Here is a 26,303-nt window from a genome sequence, read left to right on the forward strand (position 1 = left end):
ACAGAGATCTAATTATAACTAGATCATAGGTTTGATGTTAGGGTATGAGCATGGGAAGATTTTGGACATCCAAACCTAACATATCAAATGGATCAGGCTCCACTTCATACCTCATATCCATTTCTAATGAGGCTTAAGCTAGATCCCCACTTTCTGATGAGGCTTAAGCTAGATCCTTACAAGCATGGAGATTTGGAATAAAAAGCATGTACAACAAGCAAGCTTAAAAATTAATGATGTAAGGGGTGGATGTCTTAAGTCAAAAGGGAAAACAAAGAAAGAAAAACAGTATCTTAGGATGCGTACATGGGGATGGGTAATGCGTATGCATCCTTGACGCAAAACTCTAATTCTACATTTCTATGAATTATACACAAGACTACTATCTAAAATCGAAAAGCAAGAACAAAAAAGTAACTAAAGATAAATATTAAAACAAATAAATTGCAAAGAACAAAAAGCAGAAACTAAAAAAGGAGGACTTTCCTCAATCTAAGAATCCCCTGGATCAATTTACCACTCCTTTCAGTCTTGAAGCAAAATTTCTGCCAACTAAGACAAATGGGCCAAAATGGCAAAATATCCATTTTGCCCAAAACAAGTAGTAAAATGCCCATGTTCTGAAACTATTTAGGGAAATGCCCCTGTTTTAAACTTGATTTTCTAAAAATCGAGTTATAGGCAAAAAAGTTGCAAAAACTTACATGGAACTCGAGTTCCATGTAAGTTTTTGCAAGTAACTTGATTTTGGGTGAATCGAGTTTTTCATTGAAACTTGATTTTTTAAAAATTGAGTTTCAAAATAGGGACATGTCCCTAAATAGTTTCAGAATATGGGCATTTGCTGGAATTTTTGGGTGAAAGGGGTATTTTGCCATTTTGGCCAAGACAAATGAGTTAGAAACTTTGAACTACTTAAGAATCCCCCTCCTGAGAAGGGATTTTTTGTTTAATAAGCTCTTTTAGAATTCTAAGTACTACTCAACTCTTCACTCACTCTCCATAAATGTGTCTCAATGTCTCAAGCCCCTTTTATGGGGGTTATGGGGTTTGAAATTGAATCCTCAAAATACCCTAAAACATGCCTAAATCATGCCTCGCACATCTGGGGGGTATACTTTTTTTAGGGTTTTTGACTGAGGCATGCAATGCATGGTGGAACCATGCTCACGCATCCTCCAAGCATGCATACGCAACTTGCCTTATTTCAGCTTAAGCCCACAAAGAGGCAATAACTCACATGTGAGGGGGAGGTTGTTGGGTATTCACAAGTGAATGAAGTCTCACATTGAATAAAAGTGAATGACTAATATAGTAGAGTGGGGCCTAAACTCATAGTCTTAAGCTTTTGAGGTAAGAGATATTCATATATGTCATATTAATTATTGGATTGAAGTCGACCCAATATATTATTTCCCCCAACAATGTCAGAAATCAGTTTTTTTTTTTTTTTTTTTGATGTACCGGAGCCGTAGTCGAAGGTTTGTTGAAAATTCCTTTTCAATCGATCGAGTTATGATTGAAAGACTAATGAAATCGCCAATTTGTTTGATCAAGTACCTATCAAAGGGCGGTCTAATTCCTTAATCACCACCATCTTTGTGATGATGTATATCTTGATCTTTTCAACTTAAATATTTTAACAAAGTCTCAGACTCGATTCATTTACAATGTCATGAAATTTGACAATCCAAGTCCTTGCAACTATTACAAATATAAAGAGAATGTTCCCTCTCACACCACACTATCACCAAAGTGAATTTACTGCAAATTCAGGAGTCTAGAGATTTTTACTCATCCAAGGCCTAGTGGTTTTTGAGGTTTATTCTTCTTCTTTCTTCTTTTTAATTTATTTATAAAAGTTCTCAACAATATGCTTTATTATAAATTTATAAATTAGAAGTTAAATCCTTCAATGAGGTTAAATAATTTCCGGTAATTCTCTCTTTATATTGCTTAACACAGAAATTTATCACTGAGCTAATCTTTCTCCACAGATGGTATCCATGGGGGAAAGGATATACCTTGAACACAAGGAGATATCTACATCCCGACGCAACAGAACTGAAGTGCATGCTTTTGAGTTTGAGACATTTGATCTTAGGCCTAATGATAATAATGCTAGCTCTTCAATCTTCAAGCGAATTTGGATCAGTCTTCCCAGAAGTATTTACATTGTGTTGTTCAAGTTACGAGTTAACATGCTATTACCTTTTAGTCTTATTGCCATATTGGTGCATCATCTTTCTGAAAAGCAAGTAAGAAGTGCAACTTACATAATAATTTTTTGACCCTTTACAGTTTGACATGCTACATATGCCAAATGGTGCACCCACCCAAAATTTTGTTAGAATGATGGTTAAGTAATCATTCACTATTTTTTAATAGCTTAAATTTTTGTAGAATAGGTCATTTATCAAGATAGTAAGTAGATAGTCTTGAATTTGAACTTTGTTTGCACTACATCTCATTTTAAAAAGTTATACTTTTTCCCCTCTTTCAATGGACCGTTGGACTTCTAACCAATGAGGTGATGACACATGCATGCATGGCATGCACATGAACTTTTAAAATGTGAGTTCAAAACTGGGTGGAACTATGTAACTCAATTCATTATAGGTGTTACAATATTGGTTGAAATGATTAAATTCAAAATTTCTTAACAGCTTGTGCTTTTGGGATAATCGATAAATCATCAATAGAGTCCTTACTTATTAAGGGGAAATTTGGACCTACAGGTTAGGAGGAGGTTAAAATTTAGAAAAATAGTTTAGTTACTAACTTCACCATTTGGTTCATTTCCTAACTGCTTTAATTTTGGGGACAAAATTGATGACATTTATGCATATCTTTCCCCCTGGATTTGTTCATTGGTAACTACATATTTTTTGTATTACAGGGATGGGTGTACATCCTCAGTTCAGTGGGCCTAGTACCTTTACCGGAGCTTCTGGGTGTTGGGGTAGAGTAAGCATTGATTTTCTTAGTAAAGCTTAGTAGAAATATTGGTATTATATCCTTGTTATTATTACCAACTTTCCTTTGGTATTCAAATTAACACCTTTGGCCATTGTGGTTCAGGCAACTTGCATACTACACAGGAATTCTATTATCTTAGAGAAATGATATGTCCACAACATTTTTACAACATTTTCACAACAAATTATAAGTGACAGGTTGTTACTAGTTGTTACTGTTGGGGTAAAAAAATAATCTTAGTGTTAGGTTCAAATTTGAACCGGTAACAACTAACCACCTATGATTTGTTGTAAAAATTTTGTAAAAATGTTGTGAACGTAGCACCTTTCATTATCTTAACATGGTATCATATTTGTAACGATGCTGCACCTATTCAAACTGTTCTGGTTTAGAGGCAGATGACTTATAAACTGCTTCAATTGGATAAGTTTTCTTCGGTAGTTAGCATCTTAATCATTGGTTAAAATTACCATCCCGACATAAAGGTCGCAATTTTGTACTTCTACTTATGTGGTCATGTTTTTTGACCAATGTGTGCATTATGATATTAATCACTTTCTGTAGTTGGAGGTCTTTTAGATGCTATGCGTTGGAGGTCTTTTAGATGCTATGTTCTGCAATATGACAGAACTGATCATTCCAATTTATGCGTTGAAATATGGGATGGTAAGAGTTGTTCAACATTTCTTGTTGGGCTCCATACCTATCAAAATTACTGTTAGTGCTAGGAAGTGCATTCTTCACTAGAGGGACTCTTGATAATAGGAGAGCTCAGGCGTTCACTGAGGTAGGTGATTGTTATAGCGATCTTATTAGCCGTGTCACATTTCTTAATGAAATATGATACTCTGCAATCTTTTGCATTCACTTTCGCATTTCTTAATCAGTAGAACTAACATTATAGATGACTGTGTTCCTTTTTTTTTTTTTTTGGGGGGGGGGGGGTGGGGGGGGGTGGGGGTTGGTGGGGGGTAGAAAACTATCTTGGTGAATACAGGAATGTGGTTGATGGCTTTTATGGCAATAATGTTTCCTACCCTTCTTCATTCCACAAACACAGAAGTTTATTTTGGGAAGTCGGAGTTGTCACTCTCAAGATTCAATAGCTTTATAATGCTAGTGACTTACATGAGTTACGTTTTCTACCAACTAAAATTTCAGCAGAAGCAGAATCCTATTGATGAGGTGAGTCCTCTGTTAAAGGTATGATAAGAAGCATGTTTATGGTTATTTTTTACATGTAATGGATTGATTAAAATTTCTGTGTATATATCCATTAGTGAGAAAGAAAAAAGGAGAGACAATTGAATTTTCTTTTATAGTAGACTTCCACAAATTGCCAATATTTTGTCTTTATCATTTGGCTTCAGTTATAGGTCAACTTACTAAGTATGTTTAAAAGGAACCTTTGATGTATGTTATTTGCAGTGCTAGTTTTGATTGATGAAAACTAGATAAGAAATCTAGAGTGATTTCTTTAGGACCATATTTTAATATAAGTAAAATTATGAGTACATGGAATGCAATTTTAGTAGAGCTAGAAATAGGAATGATATGAAATTGAGGACAAAGAGTGACCATTATCACCACCTTGAGTAAATGATTCATGCTTTTGGGGATATTCAAAATGATATTATGCACATGAGTAAGCTTGCTAGATAGCTACTATGTGATTAGTTGTACCAAGTTGAATGGAAACTTTTCTAAAACAATAATTACTTCACCAATTATTTATGACATTGACTGTTGGCCTGTTGAGAAACGACAAATTCAAAACATGAGTGTTGAGGAAACATATATATGCTGGGAGGTTGTGTGGGAATAGTACATATGATAGAAAATGAAATAGATGTGTTTGTGATGAGGCTGTCGGCATATGATTTGGAACTTCAAAACAACTGAGTAGTTATATTAGCACCCATAGGTGTTGACTTAATTTGAGTAAAAGTTGGTATAGAAAATTGAGGAAGAACAAAAGAAACGTCATTATAGGTGTTAATATAGCATCTGATAGGCCATACATTTACAGAGAAGGTAGCTCAATGGCATAAAAAATTCATGTGATGAACCCCTTATTAAGGATAAGGCATAGTTGAGTTGAGTTGAGTTGAGTTTATTTGTACTCTAAATATTTATTTTTAAATGTATTATATATTCTTAATTAATACACATGAAAATATGCAAAAACTTTATATTTAGTTTGTAATAGCATATCAAACATGTTAAAATTTGTCTAGAAACTAAGTTAAAAAGACAAAAGCCTCACAGTTGTTGCAGGGAGTCAGTCATGAAGAAAATACTCCTTAGATGACACATTTGGAAGCTATCGGCTGTCTCTTTATTATGACTCTGTGGGTGTCCATACTTTCAAGATACCTTGTTAATGCCATTGAGGTAATACTTATGCAATGCGGCTATGTAATGCTTCTGTTTTATTTATGAGTTGATTTTCAACTGGCGTGCCTTTTGGATAGTTTTTCAAATGTTGATTTTAGTATTCAAGAATTTAGTTGGACAAAATGCAAATTATAGAAGGAGGTGAAAATTGATCAAAATTTCCAAATATGGTTTTCTCATATTGTTTACCTTGATTACAGATCGTCATATGCTTCATATGACGTGCTTCTTTGCATCTTCTTGTGTTTCTATATATGTTTTTTGTGTTTCTGTTTTTTATTTTGAATTTTTACTACATTTTGAAATCCTTGGATTGAATGAAACTTGTACACATTTTTTACCATATATATTGAGAGTTTGTTTAGACCTCTTAAAGCAGATTGTTTAACCTATTATATTAGCCAAATGATTACTTAGAGTATATTTCAAATCTAGGTTAAATACAAATAATCATATCATGCAAAGTTGCGAAAAAGTAAATAATACCACGATATGATTACCCAGGAAAACCAATGCAACTAACCCATTTCAAGGTAAAAACTTAGAAAGGATTTGACCTAGCTATCCTCAAGGTAAACAAATCCATTATAAGAGAATTGAAGTTTTTACAAAAGATTTAATCCTAAATCTAATGCTACCTCATGTAGTAACTTATTGACACAACCACATGCAAGCTCCGAATCCACAAACTCCTTCTCTTCTTGGATTAACAGCAACACAAGCACACCCTTGCTTGTGACTTTGAGACTTCACTCAAAGGTTTCAGATCATTATCAGTAGTTGATCTTGAAACAACTAGTTCTACCAATCTTTGATTGTAGTTTAAGCTCCGGTAGAATCTTATGTAGTCAGAAGGTACAAAACCTCTCAAATCTCACAAAGAATAACACACAAGTCTTCAAAACATAGCTAGGGTTTTCTTTTTATATGTGGAGAAGTTTAAGTGAAACCCTAAACATTTTTGTTGTGATTGGACTGAAATAACCTTTTGTAGAAAACCTTATTTGCGATTTTCGATCGGTTGGGTCTATTTCTCGATTGGTCGAGAAAGGCAGAACTTGAATTCTTTTTTTTGCAATCAGCTGGACTTTGAAATATTGAAACACACTTATTTAAGCACACTCTAAACACTTAGACTAGACTTGTTTTGCTCTTGGTTTGCCAACACAATACAACCATGATTCTAAACATTTAATCTAAATCTTTAGAACCTAACAATCTCTCCCTTTGGCAATCCGTGACAAAACACATATAAAAATGTAATGCTTAAAAACAAACTAGCTCAAATACAAGTTATTGTCCAAAAACATATCTTACACAACTACTAACTATTAGTTGATAGTATAATCAGCAGCTGTTGAAAGATTTAACCTGTAAATTCCTGAAACATTGAAACCAATTCATAAACACATGTGTGGAAAATACAGTTAAATATTCTAAACAAAATTTAAACTTTGAAATCACCAAAACAAACAATTTGATAGTGAACACATCAACATGAATAACCTCAAAATCATCAACTATCATAATCTCATCAATCAACTATCATAATCTCATCACATCAATGTTTAAATGAAACAAAGAAAATAACTAAAAACAAAAATACATCAAAAAACAAAATATAATAAAGCAAAGTACTCCCCCTAGCCAAAATACATGTGTACTCCCCCTATATACATAAACTCTCCCTATGTACGTAAATCTACTCTCCCTTTTTGTTACGAATTGCCAAAGGCAATGTCAATCCTCAAAAGGTGGAGGTGGTGGAAAAGAACTCCTATAATCTGAGAAATCAGCTCTCAATGATGCAACCTCAGTCAAGAGCTCATAAAGTAGTTGTCCTTGTGTAGCCTGAGTCGTCATGATAGACTGCATCATAGATCAGAGTGACAATGGAGGATCAACATCCTGAGCATGTCCAGCACGATCCACAACAACAGTCAGATCCACATAAGTCTCCTTAGCAGCAGGCATAGCACTAGAGATAGTAGAAGCATCTCCTCGTATTCTCTTAGATGTCCCAATGCTTGGCTTAGCACTCTTCATTTGTGCCTATCTTTGTCTAAGATAGGTAGTTCCTATAGGGGCCATAATGTGTACTAACTCTAGGGAAGGAAACTCTGACGACTCTAAAAATCTCAAAATCCTAAAAATAAACAAAGGAAAGAAAAGCTTTTGACCTTTACTCTTACTCCTATAAACATCCACAATGATCTGAATAAACATAGAAGGGAAACACATAGGACCATATGTGATAAGAGCATATAGAAAAGCAGAAAGCTCTATAGGTATTGTATGAACATGAGAGATAGGATAGATGTTATGACAAGTGATTTGTAAGTATAATGGGTTAAGCTCAGTAAACTCACAAGAGTTGATTGTTGGTTCTGATCCCCAAGAAACAGGATGACCACAGAGAAGGGACATCATATCATCTACAGCAGGAAACTCAATGTAAGGATAAACTGGTTTACGAACTAAGGGTACTCCTAAAGCCTCATAAACAACTTGTTTACTTATAGTAAACTCTTGACCACAGATCCAAGTAGTCAAATAATGACCACTAGTGTCCTCAGAATAAACAGAAAGATTAGAGTAAAGCTTTCATATCAAGGCGACAGGAGGAGTATTAGACAACTCAAATAGAGAAACCCAGTTCCTAGCCACAAAAGTCCTACATATGGAAGGATCTAACTCACTCAGAACTATCTCCCTTTCACCCCAAATTGACCTATATTTGTTTAAGGTCTCATAGGTTTCCTCACATTTTTCAGTCAAAAACCTAACACCTATGGCAGAACCAGATGAAGAGGAAGAACCAGGGTTCCTTATAGCTCTAGTCTTAAATTTCCCACTAGGTTTAGGAGCTATGACTAAGGGTCAAAAAGGAAAAGAAACACAAAAACCAAGGGTAGACTGCATAAGAAGGATTAGAGACAAGATAACATGCAAATTTAAAAACTATATGATGCATGACATTTAATCTTGCATGATGCATGATCTAATGTTCTTACACAATCCAAAATCATCACAGTTTACAAAATTAACAAGGTAAATTGAAGAATTATAGAAAAATTCCCAATTTTGAAAAACCTAATTCTCAAAAAATCCTTATATTGATCAATTGAACAATGCAACATGTATAATACAGGTTATAATTACTCAATTTATCAACAACAGTAGCCAATTTCACTCAAATTTGTCCAATTTCACAAAATCCCAAGTTCTCAAGAACTTAGAACCCTAATTTCAAAATTTCCAATAAAACTTAAAATTTTTGAAATTAAAGCATGTGAATCATGTTTAAATGATGCATGAACAAAAAACCATGGTTTAGATTTGAACAAAAACCCAATTTTCATCAAAAATCCCAAATTTTCTAATGTGCAAAAATCCCTAAAAAATCAATGAAAAATGCATGAAAACAAGTAATATGATGAAAAAGAAAGGGTATAAAGGTCTTACCCAGTATAGATGAAGAAAACCTTGGAAGCTTTGACCATGAAAAAGACAATTTTTATTTTTGGATAAGGAATTGAGAGAGTAATCGAAGAGATAGACAAAAAATGCTTTTGAAAAAGTCAGATCTGATTCCTTTATGTTTCAGAAATTTGAAATCCGATTGGTCGAGAGGAATCGGGTAGGAATCGAAAACAACATGAAAATAGGCTCGATCGGTCTAGAGGAATTGGGAAGGAATCGAGACAACCCGAGACTTTTTAAAAGAAAATCCATTTTTTTCCTTCACATTTTGATCGATCGAAGAATGGACTTGATCGGTAACTTTTCAAAACTTTTTTTGCAGAATCATTTGAAAAACTGTTTTTATGATATGACATGTATGTTCATGACTTCAAATGATTTTCAAAATAAAAAATTTCAAAAAAGTAATTCAACTTTATCAAATTCCTCACTCTTTTCTTTTCTCACACCCCAGAGATGCATTAAACACTTCAAGAAATTTAACTTTGGTAGGCCACAAAAACATCACAACACAATCACATGTACCAAATTTAACAAAGTTTTGCTTGTGGTGTGTGCAACTAGTAAGTGCATGAGATACTCACAAGGTGATATGGAAACAGAGAATAAACACACTTTTTACATTATTCATCACATAAGTTTGAAAGTGACTATCACCTAAAGAGTTACATCATATAACTCCCACATCTTCTAGAAAACACGCAATCATGCAAATTTTTATTTTTATTTTTTTTATTTTGATTTTTCTTGTTCTTTTGAAGCATATTTTTCTTTTTACTTCTTTTTAACTAATGTACAATAACACCTTAAGAATTTTTTTGTGCAAGTGCTATACCTTATCGAGCACTGCTTTTATAATTTGCACACAGGTGTTCATGATTAGCAAATAATAGTGGTGAGATGATTATTTATGCCTTTCTCCTAGGATTTTTTAGCCCTTACAATCAAAAGAATATGACTTCAAAATCAAGAGCATGTATTTAAAAACCATAAAAAACTCACACAATATAAGCACTGCATAGCACAAACTAGCAAAGCGTAGAAAAATAAAGCTTATCAAAGTTAAACAAGGTACACAATCATGAAATGTAAATTTCATAGGCCAACCTCAATTACACAACTTGAAGATGTATAATACAAACCCCCCCCCCCCCTTTTTTTCAATTTTCAATTTTTTTATTTAAAAAAAAACAGAAAAACTTAAAACAAACCCCCCCCCCCCCCCTTTTTCAATTTTCTATTTTTTTATTTAAAAAAAAATAGAAAAACTTAAAACAAAACAAACCTAGAATGCAATGTATGAATGTAATGCAAATGCAATTCTAAAGAAAAATAGTTTTTGGTCACAAGAGATAGAAAGAATTAACATAAGGACCATGTCAGACTGACTCACTGAGATTGAGTCTTTTGCATCCAAACATTTTTAGATGCAAACTTGGAGTTGGGATTATTCCTAACGTTAGCTCCAGCATTAGTATAAAGGTTAAGAACCTTCACCAACTCATGAATAAGTACAACATGATCTTGTGCTTTTGACATAGGCACTTTTTGTTTAGGAGATTGCTTTAAAGCTTGCAGCTTAAAGCAATTTGGTCTTGTATGCCCCGCTTTACCACAAAAGTGACCAAACCACTATGGTTTGTGGTTTTTCTTGTTTCTAGGTTGATTAGACTTTTTGGGCTCAAACTTGCTAAGATCTACTCTAGTTCTTCTAGAAACAGGAGCTACTACTTTGTGAACCTTAACATCAGAAAGAGTTTGACAAACAACAGAAGATGATGTAGCAAATACAAACTTAGGAGGATTCATAGTAGTAGAAGATCCATTCTCAATAAACCCTAGACCAGTCTTATTAGATACAGACTTTTGAACATGTAACACCTCATCTAGTTTAGAGGTAGAAGTTTTATCTATTTGTTCTCTAGCAACATATAATTCTAATTCTAAACTCTTAACTTTTTCAAGCAAAGACATGTTCTCAATTTTAACAGAATTCAAAAGTTCATTAGCATCAAACAACTTTAGCAGCAAATTTTTCTTTTCCAGTTCAAGAGTTTTTATCTTTTTCAAACCTAATTCCACACTCATAGCATCCTTAGCTGCTATCTTACAAAGCTTGTTATAAGCTTCCTGCAATTCTGCAATTTCTGAGAGTTCCTCGTCAGAAGATTTCTCATCAGCAGTCTCAATTTCACTTACTATAGTAGTAGCAGTGAAAGCCATGAAGTTTCCTTCTTGATCACTTTCAGACTCATAATCAGAAACTTCATCATCACTCAAAGTAGCCTTACCTTTTGACCTCAAGAAGGTTGGACATTCAGATTTCATATGATCATAATCTTGAAAACCATAACATTGTTGTCCCAAAGAATTATTTGAAGATTGACCTACTCTTTCTTTAGATTTTTCACCATTATTGTTCTTAGCAGTGTCATTCTTCTTAACATTCCTAGAATTAGCAGTGTTTCTATTTCTTGCCCTCCTATTATTATTTCTCAGAAAATTTCTAAAGTTCTTAGCAAGATAAACAATCTCAGTAAATGAGAGTTCTTCATCAAAACCACAATCATCAACAGATTTCAAGGCCATAGATTTGGATTTATTTGTCTTAGGTAAATTAGATTCATAGGATTGAAGAGATCCAACAAATTCATCCACAGGGATAGAGTCAACATCTTTACTTTTAGTGATGGCAGTCACTTTGGGTTTAAAGTTTTCAGTCAAAGATCTAAGAATTTTTCTAACAATTTTAGGTTGATCATAGACTTCACCCAAATTAAAAGCAGAATTAACAATATCATTCAATTTAGCATAGAATTCATCAAAAGACTCATCTTCAAACATTCTAATACTTTCAAATCTAGTTGCAGTTTATTAATCTTTATTGCCTTAGGGCCTTTGTGCACAGTTTGCAAGATGTTCCATGTAGTGTGAGCAATCTCCAAATTTGAGATTCTCTTAAACTCTTCCATGGAAACAGCATTGAATATCGCATTCATAGCTTTACTATTAAAGCTTGTTGCTTCTTTTTGGGCAGTTGTCCATTCACCAATAGAAGTGGTTGGTCTTTCCTAACCATTCTCAACAGATAGCCATACTCTCTCATCAATAGATTTCAAGAAAGTTTTCATCCTAACTTTTCAGTAAGCATAGTTATTACCATCAAAGTGTGGGGGGATCACAAGAGAGTGACTGTGTTCCATGATAGCAGGGGTCAATGATAAACTCTAGGTAAAGATACCTAAAACAAGAGCTAACTTGCTCTGATACCAATTAAGAGTTTTTTTAGACCTTTTAAAACAGATTGTTTAACCTATTATATTAGCCAAGTGATTACTTAGAGTATATTTTAGATCTAGGTTAAATACAAATAATCATATCATGCAAAGTTGCGGAAAAGTAAATAACACTACGATATGATTATCCAGGAAAGCCAATGAAACTAACCCCTTTCAAGGTAAAAACCTGAGAAGGATTTGACCTAACTATCTTCAAGGTAAATCAAATCCACTATAAGAGAATTGAAATTTTTACAAAATATTTAACCCTAAATCTAATGTTATCTCGTGTAATAACTTACTGACACGATCATGTGCAAGCTCCGAATCCACGGACTCCTTCTCTTCTTAGATGTATAGCAACACAAGCACACTATTGCTTATGACTTTGAGACTCCACTCAAAAGTTTTAGATCACCATCAGTAGTTGATCTTGAATGCAACAACTAGTTCTACCAATCTTTGATTTTAGTTTAAGCTCTGGTAGAATCTTGTGTAGTTAGAAGGTACAGAACCTCTTAAATCTCACAAAGAGTAACACACAAATCTTCTCAAAAGTCTTCAAAACGTAGCTAGGGTTTTCTTTTTATATGTGGAGAAGTTTAAGTGAAACCTTAAATGTTTTTGTTGTGATTGGATTGAAATAACCTTTTGCAGAAAACCCTATCTGTGATTTTCGATTGGTCGGGTCTATTTCTTAATCGGTCGAGAAAGGCAGAACTTGAATTCTCTTTTTTGCAATCAGCTGGACTTTGAAATCTTGAAACACACTTATTTAAGCACACTCTAAACACTTAGACTAGACTTGTTTTGCTTTCGGTTTGCCAACACAATACAACCATGATTCTAGACATTTAATCTATATCTTTAGAACCTAACATATATTATTCTATTGCTCGACTATGTGTTAGTAGTACCCGATTTGGGAGTTAAATGTTAGATATAACAGAACTTATGCTTACAGCAAAGTGTCTCTTAGGAAGGTATTGGAAAAGGGTAGATGTTAATATGACTAAGCATTTAAGAAACTCCTTTCATAAAAGAAAAGGCATTTAGAAACTCCTGCTACAATGTGTTCCTCTCCCTAGAATTCCCTAGTTTTGGTATAAATTATAGTATTAGTGAACATTGCCTCCTCCCATTGGAGATAGATTAAACATCAGATGCTTTTAGAGCTTTGCATACATGCCATTTACATCTTGATACATGATGGAAGAGAACAAATATTCATACTTTTTTGCTATGCTATAGTGTGTTAAATGACAGTATCACAATGCTTTACCCTCTAAGAATGTATTATTATTAAGATTTTCTTTTGGTTATTGTCCTTTTTTCTTTGGTGATTAGTATTGCTTCATGCATTAGATCACTTGTGAAATCCATTTCTGCAACCCTAGTGCAATGCATGGCAAAAAGTGCCTGTCTAGGACCTTTGAAGCACATGTGCATTTTTGAATTCGGGTGCGTGTGCGGGTGCTGGTGCGAGACTCAGCAATTTTTGAAAAAGTAGGGTGCGGGTGTAGCGATTAAAAAATTATTAAATATTTTTATTTATATTTTCTATATATTTTTACTATTAAAATATTCTTAAAAAACACATTATATGTCCTTGGTTCACAAAACAAAGAAAGAAGAAGGTAAAAAACACAAAACAAAAAAGAAAACACAAAAGAAGCAACAAATATTCAAAATAAAATTGAGGAAGGATAGATTTAGGATGTTTGGGCCTCATTCAAAGCCGATTTCGATTGTTCCGGCATGATTCAAGGTCAATTTTGGCTTGTTTCGGTCAGTTTCGGCCGTCGGTCGATACGATCTGATTCAGCTGATACGACTCGATTCTGGCTGAATCAGCCCGGTTTGGCAGGAATTGGCGCGAATCTAAAAAAAAAAAAAAAAAAAAAAACTCAGACACGGGTGCGGCGCCCATTTTTCCACGTCCGTGCATCATAGTCTAGGACTAGGAAGATGCAAATTGTACAACCACTTTTCAGGAAATGTTAAGTGTTAACAGGCAATCTAGTGGAAAGATTTCTTTGTAATGATATTTAGGACATTGCACTAAAATTCTAACTACAAGTATTATATGTTTCAACATTCCTCATTTATGTTCATAATCTAAAACTCTCTTTGTGCTGAATTTCTTTTTATAGTCAATTAGATATTTTTGAGTGAACAGTTGATGATTGTGAATAGACTACTTTCAGGGAGCATCATACTCCATGAATGTTTCAAAGGCTTACTGTCATCCTGCTTCCCCTTGCTGAAAATGGCTATGCAATTAATTTTGCCATTAGGAACATGCTTGTGAGTGCTTTGAAGTCTAATTCCTTATTTTTTTTCCCTTTCAATTTTTATTCTGTTGATTTATCTGTTTGCAGGACAAAACACTTGGAGTTGTTGCTGTATCATCCACACATATATTGATGTTTGTGGTAAGGCTTTGAAATTTAAATGGATTGTCATTGTTGATTTTGCTTATAGAGAGTGTGTTGACTTACCAACCAAGAAATGTAATGAAATTACAATCACTACCTTCATTTCTTTTCCTTTAGTCTGGTCTTACACTAGTGCTAGGGGATAAAAAAAAATTTCCACGACACATACTTAGCAAATGATTTTCTTTAATGATAATCCATTAAAATTAGCAGTCCTGTTAATTTTGTGATTTCAACAATTGCAGCTTCCCTTGTGCGTACTTCTTGGTTGGATTATGGGAAAACCAATGGACATGAACTTTGAACCATTTGAGATTGCAGTACTCTTCATCACAGTAGTAATGGGAGCATTTATGATGCAGGTTTGTTTTCTGAATTTTAGTCATCAAATTTATGAACATGTATTGAATTATATTCGTTTTTAGTTCTTCTAAACTGCACTATATGCACCATCAGCTGTATAAATTTACAATTTTTTCTAATAAAATATGCTGTTCTTTTAAAATAAAAATAGAAGTTCAGATGTGTTTTATCTTAGAAATATTTCCATTTTTCTTAGAAATTAATGAGGCCAGTTTTGTGTTCTTGAATCAGGCCTTACTCTCTCAACTCCACTCCACTATTGTTGGCCATGAATGTCTGTTACTTTTCTTTATAATTTTAAAATGTAGGTTGGAACCCACATCTTCACCCAGCTACTTCTAAATCTAACCTTGCCTTACGGAGTTGTGAAACCTTGAGGCTGTAGCTAGGAATTGAAAAAAAAGGATTCTTTATAGTAAACCCACCTTGATTTTGGTGCTTAATTATATGTCTGATCATCAATGTTATTCTTTGTTTACAATGCGTGTGCACCACTAAATATTGTCAATGATAGTTGAAAATTCCTTAACTAGGCCCCCATTCTCATTGCACCCTTTGCTCCATCTTGATTCGATAAGGGCTTTGGACTTAGAAGTGAACTATTCACTATAGGCTGATAGGGTTTTACTCTGTCACAAATGGTTAAAAAAGTGCACTGTTCTTCTTGCTCTTCTTCAGTCTTCTATTTCGTCTACCCCTTTCTCCTGGATGTCTATGCACACCATGTGATTCCCATGTGTGTGTGTGAGTAAAGCTACAAACCTACTTGTCATATGTATAGGTTGTTTCTTACCTTCAGTTATGTTGGTCCTCCTGCAGCATAATTAGGCACTTTTTTGACAATTTGATAGTTAAAGAAAAAGGGAGAAGGGACTCAAAACTTTGGTTTTCCTAATAAAGGAGACTGGTTATGTCATCGAGCTATAAGGTCCTTGGCAACATAATTAGGCACTTAAAGTCATTTACAAATAGTATACCATGATAAATTACCAAATTTTCAAAATCTTAATGTAAGTTTATCTTCATGGTTTATGCACGAGATGTTGCTTTTCGGTGGATAACTAAGTAATTTGCTGCTTTCCTTCTTGCAGGATGGGACATTAAATTATTTTAAGGGTTTGATTCTTATCTTTTGCTATATCATAGCCGTTTCCCTTCTTGCAATTGTATACAAAGAATATCCTTACAGTGAAATTTCATTGTGATATGTTCACAATATTATAGATCTGGACATAGTTATCTTTTGCTATATCATAGTTTTCCTTTGTTGTAAATTCTCTATATATCTGGATGAGCGTGAATTAAACTGTATAGGGGACTGCCCCTACTGCCTTTATCTTAAACTAGTTGGAAACCCAATTTTGCCTAGAAGTATGTTGGTCTCAAGTTTTGCATAAAAGTATAGTTAAATTATGTTGGTCTCAAGCTAAAACAATACACTTGGTTTCTATATGATTATGATCTTCACTATTTACATTAATAGGAATTGAGTAAGGAGGAAAAGCTTGAAGAGGATTCATAGAAATGAACATTTAAATGAACATAGATTTTCTTTAATAAGTAAAATAGGCACATATTATTAGCCAAAATATTTTTTTTAAAGCAATATATATCAAGAACTAACAATAAAAAAAAAAAAGTAGTACATATATATATAATAAAGTAACTGAATGAAATAACATTTCCAGTAAAAAGGTTATATATGGATTACCATTGTTGCTCATGGATTTTATGGAATGAACATATCACTAATTTTGCCAATGAAATTTTGCTTTAAGTTACACCATGAAAATACTACAAGAAGGCTTAAAAAAATGTACTTCTATCTAGCTAAAAGCATATTTAGTCCTCTCTAGTCTCTATTGTACAAAATACCAAAATTTTTTTTGCACCACAGATTATATGCCAAGTATTTTTGGCTAGAATCCTATAAACTATTTAGATTTTTAGAAGAAACAAATGTTATTAGAATCTATGATCACAGTATCTCAATTGTTAGTCAATATATGAACTTATGATCTTCTTTATGTTTATGATGGAACTACCACTTTCATGCATTTGTGTAATACATATTCGAAGGCATCACAAATAGTTTGCTCCAACTTGCTTTAGCAAATACTTAAATACTTAGTTGATATTCAAGTAGACAACAGAACTATTTAAAGAATAAAAATGGGAAAAGAAATAAAAGGTAGAAAATACCTTGAGCTTTGCCAAGAAAAAATGAAACATAAATCCAATTTTGATTCAGAAAAGGGGAATATATAAAATAATGGGTGTTGAGGTTAGGCTGTCCTAATATTTTTACAGTGATTGTCTATCTTCCTTTACCATACATCTCCATTAGTTTATACTGTATAGGAGGGTTGAATTAAGACTTGAAAAAGATTGAGTCGAAACTTTGGTTTGATCAATTGGGATTATGAAGAGACACAAAGGAGTGAAGATGAGTGTTAACTTTTAAATGATAAGTTGGAAGTTGATTTTTAAAAAAAAAAAAAAAATGGAAGTGATCAAAGAAGAAATTACATGGCATTATATGCTTTCCTACATGAGGTTCCTACTTCATATATATATATTTCTTTCACTTGTCCATTTGCTTTTTGAATTTTTTAATTGACAGATGTTCTAAGACCTTTATCTACCATACGGGAACAAAATCCCAATTTTGCCATGAAGTCTCAAAATTTTTCAAATTAACTTTTTTTCCTTTTTTCTTTTTAATTTTCCTTTTCTTATTTTTATAACAAATGTAAATACTTCATCCTCCACATATAAAAAAATTACGACAACAATAACAACAAAATCTTAGTATTATTTAAATTTGGGGTCGATTATGGATCATTGATAGATGGTCATCATATGAGTTCTTTTCCTTCATTTTTTTTTTATTTGAAAATTATACCCTCCCTAATTGACTTAAAAAATTAATAAAACAAAAATAAAAATGAAATAATCAAAACCAATATGAAAAAGTTAGAAATAACAATATATAGTTCCAAATCTTTATAACATTGATTCCCCAAATTTGAGGTAATTATTCTTCAAATCATACCAAAAGAAGTTTGTTCACATTGAACTCCTAACAAGTAACCACCCTTTTTAATTTAAGGCTAAAGTTCTAAAGGAGTAAACGAAATCAAGTTGAAATAAACCCTATCCAACACAATTGCTTGGTATTTCTTTGGTGACAACACTGTCTTCAGCTGTCAAGTCGAGCTGGTAATAGGTCCCGTTATCGACTTGGGTGTCGCCGTTAAACACTTCCACAAACCTCAACAGCGACCCTGACTTCTTGTCGTACTGAAACACTGAGACTGCTCCGATCGACTGAATGAAATGGTCTTTGATGTTCTGTATCGGCTGCCAGTCTCTCTTATCAAGAACACCAAGTTTGCCTTCCATGGCTGTCGTGTACAGTGAAAGGGTGAGAAGGGTGAGAAGGTAAAGGCAATTCTGGGTCTTCATTGTAACTCTAGTGTGAGAGAATGAGTCCAATGGTGGTTGGTATTTTTGACTATAAATGAAAATCCAAAATTGTCATGGCACATGCAATATTGCAACGTGAAAGAAAAGTTGTGGTTATAAAATAAGAATAACTCACAATTTGCTGTGAAAGAGTCGTGGGCACAAAAGTTATACTTATAGAAAAACTCTGAAGACAACTTGTGTTGAAGGTGGTTGGTGCGGACACCACACGATGACACATCTGTGGAGATTATCTTTATCATTTATGTTATCTTTATTTGGGTTTATCTTTAGTATTGGATCAGTATTTGAGATTGTTAGGATTATCGTACTAGTATTTGAGATTGTTTAGGATTTGTTTAGAAGAGTTTATCTTTATCATTATGATTCCTAGAAGCTGTATATAAAGCTTCAGACGGTTCCTTTTGTATTTTACAGATTATTATTATTATTGAGATTATTTTCATTGAATTGTTTGGTGGTGAATCCAAACACCTTAGGTGGGAAGCCTAAGGTTTTACGGTAGGACTAATCTAGGTGGGAAGCCTAGGTTGTCCTGCATCAACTTGGTATCAGAGCCCAAACCCGATCTCTCCTTTCAGCAACCAAAATCACGACTGACATCCCACACCCACACTCACCATCAACAAACAAATCAACCTCCAGACATGCCATTACTCAAATACTTACCCCACGAGATTTGCAAACCAAAGCAACCTAAGTCCCTGCCTCACGAGATCTGCAAACCAGCCCCGGCAATCCGTATATACCCTGCAGCCCCACATGAGTTTTTCATTCCCAAGCCAACAGAGAAGCCAGCAACGCCTCCCAAACCATTGACCACCATCCGTGCCCGCCTCTGAACACAGAACCAAAAAAAAAAATCAGATTCACAACTTCAATCCACCAGATCAGAGACAGAGTTGAAAGCCCACCATCCAAAACCGCCGATCCCACCAACGGAAGGATGCCATCACACAACCCGCCGCCGAAATCATCACCCTGCAGCCGCCGTCGACACGCCGCCACCATATCTCCCACGATCTGAATCACCAGCTCCGATCTCCACCAGCGCGCACCACTGACAGTGAACGCCGATGTGTCACGCTGCCTCTTCGTCGATGACTGTTGCGAGCGTCGTTTCCTTCTCTTTTTAGTTTTCCTCTGTTTCTCATTTCTTTAAGCTTCCGTTTGTAAGGTTTCAGTTTAACGTGCTACTGTTTGGGCACTAATAGGTTTTAGTTTTATATTTTGGTCTTTCTTTATTGTATTATTATATTTAAAAAAAATTAAAAAAAAAAAAAGTCAGATCAAGCAGAACCTCCAGGAAGGTCCAGTGCACTCCACGTGAAGACCAACAAGTGAGGCCCAATTTCCCCTTAGCGTGACCCACTGTCAGTGAGGCCCAGATTGTTTAAGTTAGCCCAATCAAGGCGTGGACTTTCCAAACTTAATGGATTGAAATGCACTTTCAGATTTAATATCAATATGTCTATTATGTGCCTCAAACTTTACCTTCAATAACATGCTACTGCCTTTGTCCTTTGTTCTGCTTAAATTGTCACATGAATTTGTTATTTTAGCTGCTGGTTTATTTTCTTTTAGTATTTTATTTTAGCCAAAAAAAAAATCCAAAAAAAAAAAATCCTTTAAAGTAATTACTTCTCAGTATTAATGGTTGAACTAGCCTAATCACATTGTCATAATTAGGTCATTTTAATTTAATTCTTGTTGAAGCTAGTACTGCTTGAATGCAACAACCTGTGGAATTCATGACTTCTCTTCTCATATAATTTAACTTGAGTATTTTCCTTACTATCCACTTGCTAGAATTAGTTTGTTGATCTCTTTGCATGCATTTGCGTAGTGGTCGTCTAGTAACTAGTTCTGAAGAACAGTCTAATTCCAAATCAAAGTCTAGTTCTGAACCCCAGCCTAGTCCTCAATCCCGCCTAAACATGGATCCTCCTCCCCAAGATGAATTAAGACAAGCCATCGCAGAGCTTACTGCCCGTCTAGGCCACTTAGAGGCTAGGTATGACGAGGAAAATGCACATAATGGAAGAAATAATAATAGGCATGGCCCTCACCCTAGGCAAGACCATAGAGACAATGAAGACAACTCCGCTAAGCATATCAAAGTAGAGGCCCCTACCTTCGATGGTGTTAGGAACCCTCAGGTCTACAATGATTGGGTGCGAGAGATGGATCATTTTTTTGAGTGGTATGAACTGTCTGAGGATAGAAAGGTTAGGTTTGCCAAAATGAAACTTGTAGGAAGAGCAAAACTCCATTGGGATAGTGTTGTCAACCACCTCCGTAAGACCCGCCAACCACCCATAACTCTTTGGGAAGAAATGAAGGCCAAGCTCAATGAAAAGTACTTCCCAGTCTCTCATCAAGGCAATTTGTTGGATCAATGGCATGATTTGAGACAAGACAATAGGTCTGCTACTGAGTATGTAGAACAATTTGAAGAGTACAGGATACGTAGCAATGCAACTGAGGATGAGCCAATTACCTTGAGCAGATTTAGGAAAGGCCTCAATTATGATCTTCAAAGAGAATTGGTGGCTCGACAAATCTCAACTCTTGATGATGCTTATACCTTAGTGCAAGATTTAGAGCTGATCCCTAGGCCCCAAGGTGGAAGGAGATTTGACAATCGCATGTTGCCTCGCAACAATTTTGATGGTCCCCAAGGTAGATACCTCCAAGGTACCCAAAATAGGCCTTATCTCAACAACAGACCCTTACACATAGAAGAAAATCCTCAGGGTAGATACCAACAAGGTCCTCAAACTAGACCCAATCCCAACAATAGGCCCTTACGCCCAGAAGACAAAGGGAAGAGTGTGGTTAGAGAGACATTTAGGCCAAATTCTAGAATCCAGTGCTTTAAGTGTCAAGGCTTTGGTCATATGGCTGCCCAATGTCCTAATAAGACTTTGTTGATTGAAGAATTGGATGGAGAGGAAGAGGTAGAAGAAGTAGTCTATGAGCCTAACATTGAAGACATTGTAGAAATAGGAGAGGATGATCCCACCCAATTAGCTTGCATTAGAGCCCTACCATCTTTTGATAACCTCAACAAAGGTAGTCTTGATACTCCTGTAATGAGTGTTGTTAGGTGTGCTCTAGCACAGTCCCGAGAAAGTGATGATTGGAAAAGAAATACTATCTTCCAAACCTTTGTCAAGTGTGGAACCACAAATTGCAAGGTTATCATTGACAGTGGAAGTTGCATTAATGCAGTTTCTTCTAAACTTGTCTCCCTCCTAGGTTTGAAGTTAGTTGCCCATCCTAAGCCCTATAAGGTTTCTTGGGTAGATGATTCATCTATCACCATCAAGGATAGGTGTCTTGTTCCTATTCATATCCTCTCATACAAGGCTTAGATTTCATGTGATGTGATTCCAATGGATGTAGGACACATAATTTTGGGACGACCATGGCTCTATGATTTAGATGTCACTCTTTATGGTCGCTCAAACTCTTGTTCCTTCATGCACAATGGACAAAGGATTAAGCTTAACCCAGTCAAAACTAAGTTTGTTAGTGCAAGAAAGGCTAGAGAAGAGCCCAAAAAGCAAAGTATGAACCTCATTAGTCCAAAAGAACTTGAAAGAGCTGTCAATCAAGACTCCATCATCTTTGCTTTGGTTGTTAAGGAAATTGCACTAAACAACTTTGAAGAACCAAGAAAAGAAGTACGGTCAGTGCTTCAAGAGTTCCAAGATGTTTTCCCTAAGGAGCTTCCAAATCAATTGCCTCCTATGCGTGATATTCAACACGCCATAGATCTTGTCCCGGGAGCAGCACTCCCAAATTTGCCCCACTATAGAATGAGCCCTCCTCAACATGATGAGATGGTTAGACAAGTGGATGAGCTCTTGCACAAAGGATTTGTGCGTGAAAGCTTAAGCCCATGTGCAGTCCCTGCACTCTTGACCCCAAAGAAAGATGGGTCCTGGAGAATGTGCGTGGATAGTCGCACAATCAATAAGATAACTGTGAAGTATCGTTTTCCTATCCCTAGGTTAGATGATATGTTTGATATGATGTCAGGAGCCACAATCTTTTCGAAGATTGATTTGAAAAGTGGATACCACCAGATTAGGATTCGCCCAGGTGATGAATGGAAGACTGCTTTTAAGACAAAGGATGGTCTATATGAGTGGCTTGTGATGCCTTTTGGGTTATCAAATGCTCCTAGTACTTTTATGAGAATGATGACACAAGTACTAAGGCCTTTCATGGGCAAATTTGTGGTAGTGTACTTTGATGACATCCTCATTTATAGTAACTCAAAAGAGCAACATTTGGACCATCTTAAACAAGTTTGTTCCACTTTGAGGAGAGAAAACTTGTATGCCAACCTAAAGAAATGCTCTTTCTTCACAGATAGTGTCATTTTCTTAGGTTTTGTGGTTTCATCTAAAGGAGTTTCTGCTGACCCACAAAAGGTCAAAGCCATAGTGGATTGGCCCGAACCCAAGAACATTCATGAGGTTCGCAGTTTTCATGGGCTTGCAACTTTCTATCACCGCTTCATATGTGGATTTAGTACAATCATGACACCAATCACTGATTGTATGAAGCAAGGCGAATTCCAATGGTCCAATGCTGCTGGTAAAGCATTTCAAGAAATCAAGAAGAAGATGACAGAAGCACCGGTGATGCGCCTACCAGACTTTGATAAGGTCTTTGAAGTGGAATGTGATGCGTCTGGTGTAGGCATAGGAGGAGTTCTTAGCCAAGATTGTCACCCTATAGCTTACTTTAGTGAGAAATTAAATGAGGCTAAGAAGAAGTATTCAACATATGACAAAGAACTCTATGCTGTGGTACAAGCTTTAAGATATTGGAGCCATTATTTGACACCCCATGAGTTTGTCATTTATTCGGATCATGATGCTCTCCGCCACATCAATTCCCAAAAGAAATTAAATGCTCGGCATGTCCCTTGGGTTGAGTTTTTGCAAAGATTCTCTTTTGTTTTGAGACATAAATCTGGTGTTGAGAATAAGGTAGCTGATGCTTTGAGTCGCCGAGTCACCTTACTTTCTGTGATGAGCACAAAAGTCATAGGGTTTGAGAAGTTGCAAGAAGAGTATGAATCTTGCCCAGATTTTGGAGAAGTGTACACTACACTTAAGACTGAGCATCTTCAGGTTGTTGATGATTTTATCCTCCGAGATGGCTACTTGTTTAAAGCCAATAAGCTTTGTATCCCCCGCACATCAGTTAGAGACTTTTTGGTTTGGGAAGTACACGCGGGAGGACTTTCAGGACATTTTGGACGTGATAAGACAATTGAAGAGGTAGAGAGGCAGTTCTATTGGCCAAGCCTTAAGAGGGATGTTGCCAAAATAATTGGTCAATGTCGTCAATGTCAACTGGCTAAGCATGCAAGCAAAATACTGGCCTTTACACTCCTTTACCAGTTCCATACCGTCCTTGGGAGGATATCAGCATGGACTTTATACTAGGTCTTCCCCGTACCCTTAGGAAGTTTGATTCCATCCTTGTGGTGGTAGACCGATTCTCTAAGATGGCTCACTTTCTTCCATGCTCTAAGACGTCTGATGCATCCAAGGTAGCCAAGACTTTCTTTGATGAGATTGTTAAGTTGTATGGGTTGCCTAAATCAATTGTGTCAGATAGGGATGTTAAATTCATGAGCTATTTTTGGAAGACCCTTTGGCACATGATGGGAACAAAGTTGAAATTCTCCACAGCATACCATCCTCAAACTGATGGTCAAACTGAGGTTGTCAATAGGAGTCTAGGAAATCTTTTAAGGTGTCTCATAGGTGAGAATGGTAAGACTTGGGAATCTATACTCCCTGTAGCCCAATTTGCTTACAATAACTCAGTCAATAGGTCCATAGGTATGAGCCCATTTGAAGTTGTTCATGGTTATACACCTAGGAGACCTTTAGACCTTCTCCCAATGTCCTCACATGATAGGGTTTCTGTGTCTGCGATAGAGTTTGCTAGTCACATGCATAAGCTGCATAAAGAGATCAACAAACGAATTCATGCTAGTAATCTTAAGTATAAGACTCAGGCTGATTTACATCGACGTCATTTAGACTTTGATGTAGGAGATTATGTTATGATTCGTATCAGGCCTGAACGGTATCCTTCAGGAACCGTTAAGAAACTGCAGGCCCGCAGTGCTGGCCCATTCAAGGTATTAAAGAAACTTGGACCTAATGCTTATGTGATTGATATACCTTCAGATTATGGTATTAGTTCTACTTTTAATATTGCTGATTTACTTGCTTTTAAAGGTCCAGCAGTTATTCCCTATGACCCTTTTGATGATCCTCTCTCTTCTTCTTTGGCTAACCCTATCCCTAGCCCTACACCATCTTGTTTCCAAAAGGCACATAAAGATATTATTGATGTTATTTTGGATGAGCAGTCTCTTTTCACTAGGGATGGAACAGTTCAGCGCTTCTTGGTTCGTTGGCGAGGACGGCCTGATTCTGACTGTACATGGATCACCAGAGAGGAGTTGCAGCAGCTTGATCCTGCTCTTTTGGAGGCTTACTTGGATACACTTGCTACCACCTCATCTCTACCTCCTATCACTCGCACATATGAGCGTCGACGGAGGCGCCATGCTGATCCAGTGAGCTTGTGGCTTGATGGAGTTTGTTCTAATGTCACTTGATCCTTATGAGCTTTACTCGACGGGGTCGAGTTTCTCCCACCCCAGGGGAGTTGGTGCGGACACCACACGATGACACATCTGTGGAGATTATCTTTATCATTTATGTTATCTTTATTTGGGTTTATCTTTAGTATTGGATCAGTATTTGAGATTGTTAGGATTATCGTACTAGTATTTGAGATTGTTTAGGATTTGTTTAGAAGAGTTTATCTTTATCATTATGATTCCTAGAAGCTGTATATAAAGCTTCAGACGGTTCCTTTTGTAGTTTACAGATTATTATTATTATTGAGATTATTTTCATTGATTTGTTTGGTGGTGATTCCAAACACCTTAGGTGGGAAGCCTAAGGTTTTACGGTGGGACTAATCTAGGTGGGAAGCCTAGGTTGTCCTACATCAGTGGTCCTATATAAACTAAAGGATTTTTAAGTTTAATTCCTAACCATGAAATCAATATTTATCCTTTATTCTAATAATAATCTATATATATATATATATATATATATATATAAAACCGAAGTCTTTGCCGCTCACACAATTTTCCACGTCAGCATTTTTTTTTAATTTTTAAATCTGATTCAATTTTCCATGTCAGTATTTTTTTTTTTAATTTTTAAATCTGATTTATTTCTTTTAATTATATATATATATATATATATATATATACCCTCCTTTCTCAATCCAAATACTCTTCCCGTTATAATTCTGAAACCAAACATAGAACGGCAAAACCTAAAGCAACAGTGCAAGGGCAGAACGGCAGAACCTCTCCTTTCGACAAAACCAAATCCAGCACCTCTCCTTTCGACATTACTCACCAAACGCAGAACATCTTCACTCTCTCAAACACAGATCCAAGCTATTTCGTAGAAAGCTTGCAAGGGCACGACCATGGGAGCCAACGTTGTCAATCTCCGACCCAGCCTCCATACAGAGCATTCTATCTCGGTATCTCTCAATTAATCTATGAATAATCTCTTTTCCTATTCTCTTTAATTAGGTTTTTCTGATTCAATAAAAAAATTTGAACATTTGTTTGTGTTGTTTGGATGGTTGAGATCCATTAGTTCATGTGTTTGATAATATAAACCCATTGTTTTTAATTTTAATGGTAACGTGCTGGGCGCTTTTTTTTTTTTTTTTTTTACTTTTTTAAGGGGTGAAATTATATTAAATGTGGCTGGTTGGTGGTGCAAAATGATGAATGCAA

General features: G+C 35.4%; 1 protein-coding gene and 1 pseudogene across 1 annotated transcript; both read left to right on the forward strand.

Moving 5' to 3' along the window:
* The first annotated feature begins 2,006 nt into the window (after nucleotides 1–2,006).
* On the forward strand, nucleotides 2,007–16,460 carry LOC115991323 (annotated as a pseudogene).
* Nucleotides 16,461–20,077: 3,617 nt separating this feature from the next.
* On the forward strand, nucleotides 20,078–22,081 carry LOC115989506. The gene has a single exon (XM_031113202.1). It carries the CDS (start codon nucleotides 20,260–20,262, stop codon nucleotides 21,802–21,804), a length of 1,545 nt encoding a protein of 514 aa, XP_030969062.1. The 5' UTR covers nucleotides 20,078–20,259; the 3' UTR covers nucleotides 21,805–22,081.
* Nucleotides 22,082–26,303: the final 4,222 nt, after the last annotated feature.

The sequence above is a fragment of the Quercus lobata genome, chromosome 5 (assembly GCF_001633185.2).
Source record: "Quercus lobata isolate SW786 chromosome 5, ValleyOak3.0 Primary Assembly, whole genome shotgun sequence".
Classification (NCBI taxonomy): domain Eukaryota; kingdom Viridiplantae; phylum Streptophyta; class Magnoliopsida; order Fagales; family Fagaceae; genus Quercus; species Quercus lobata.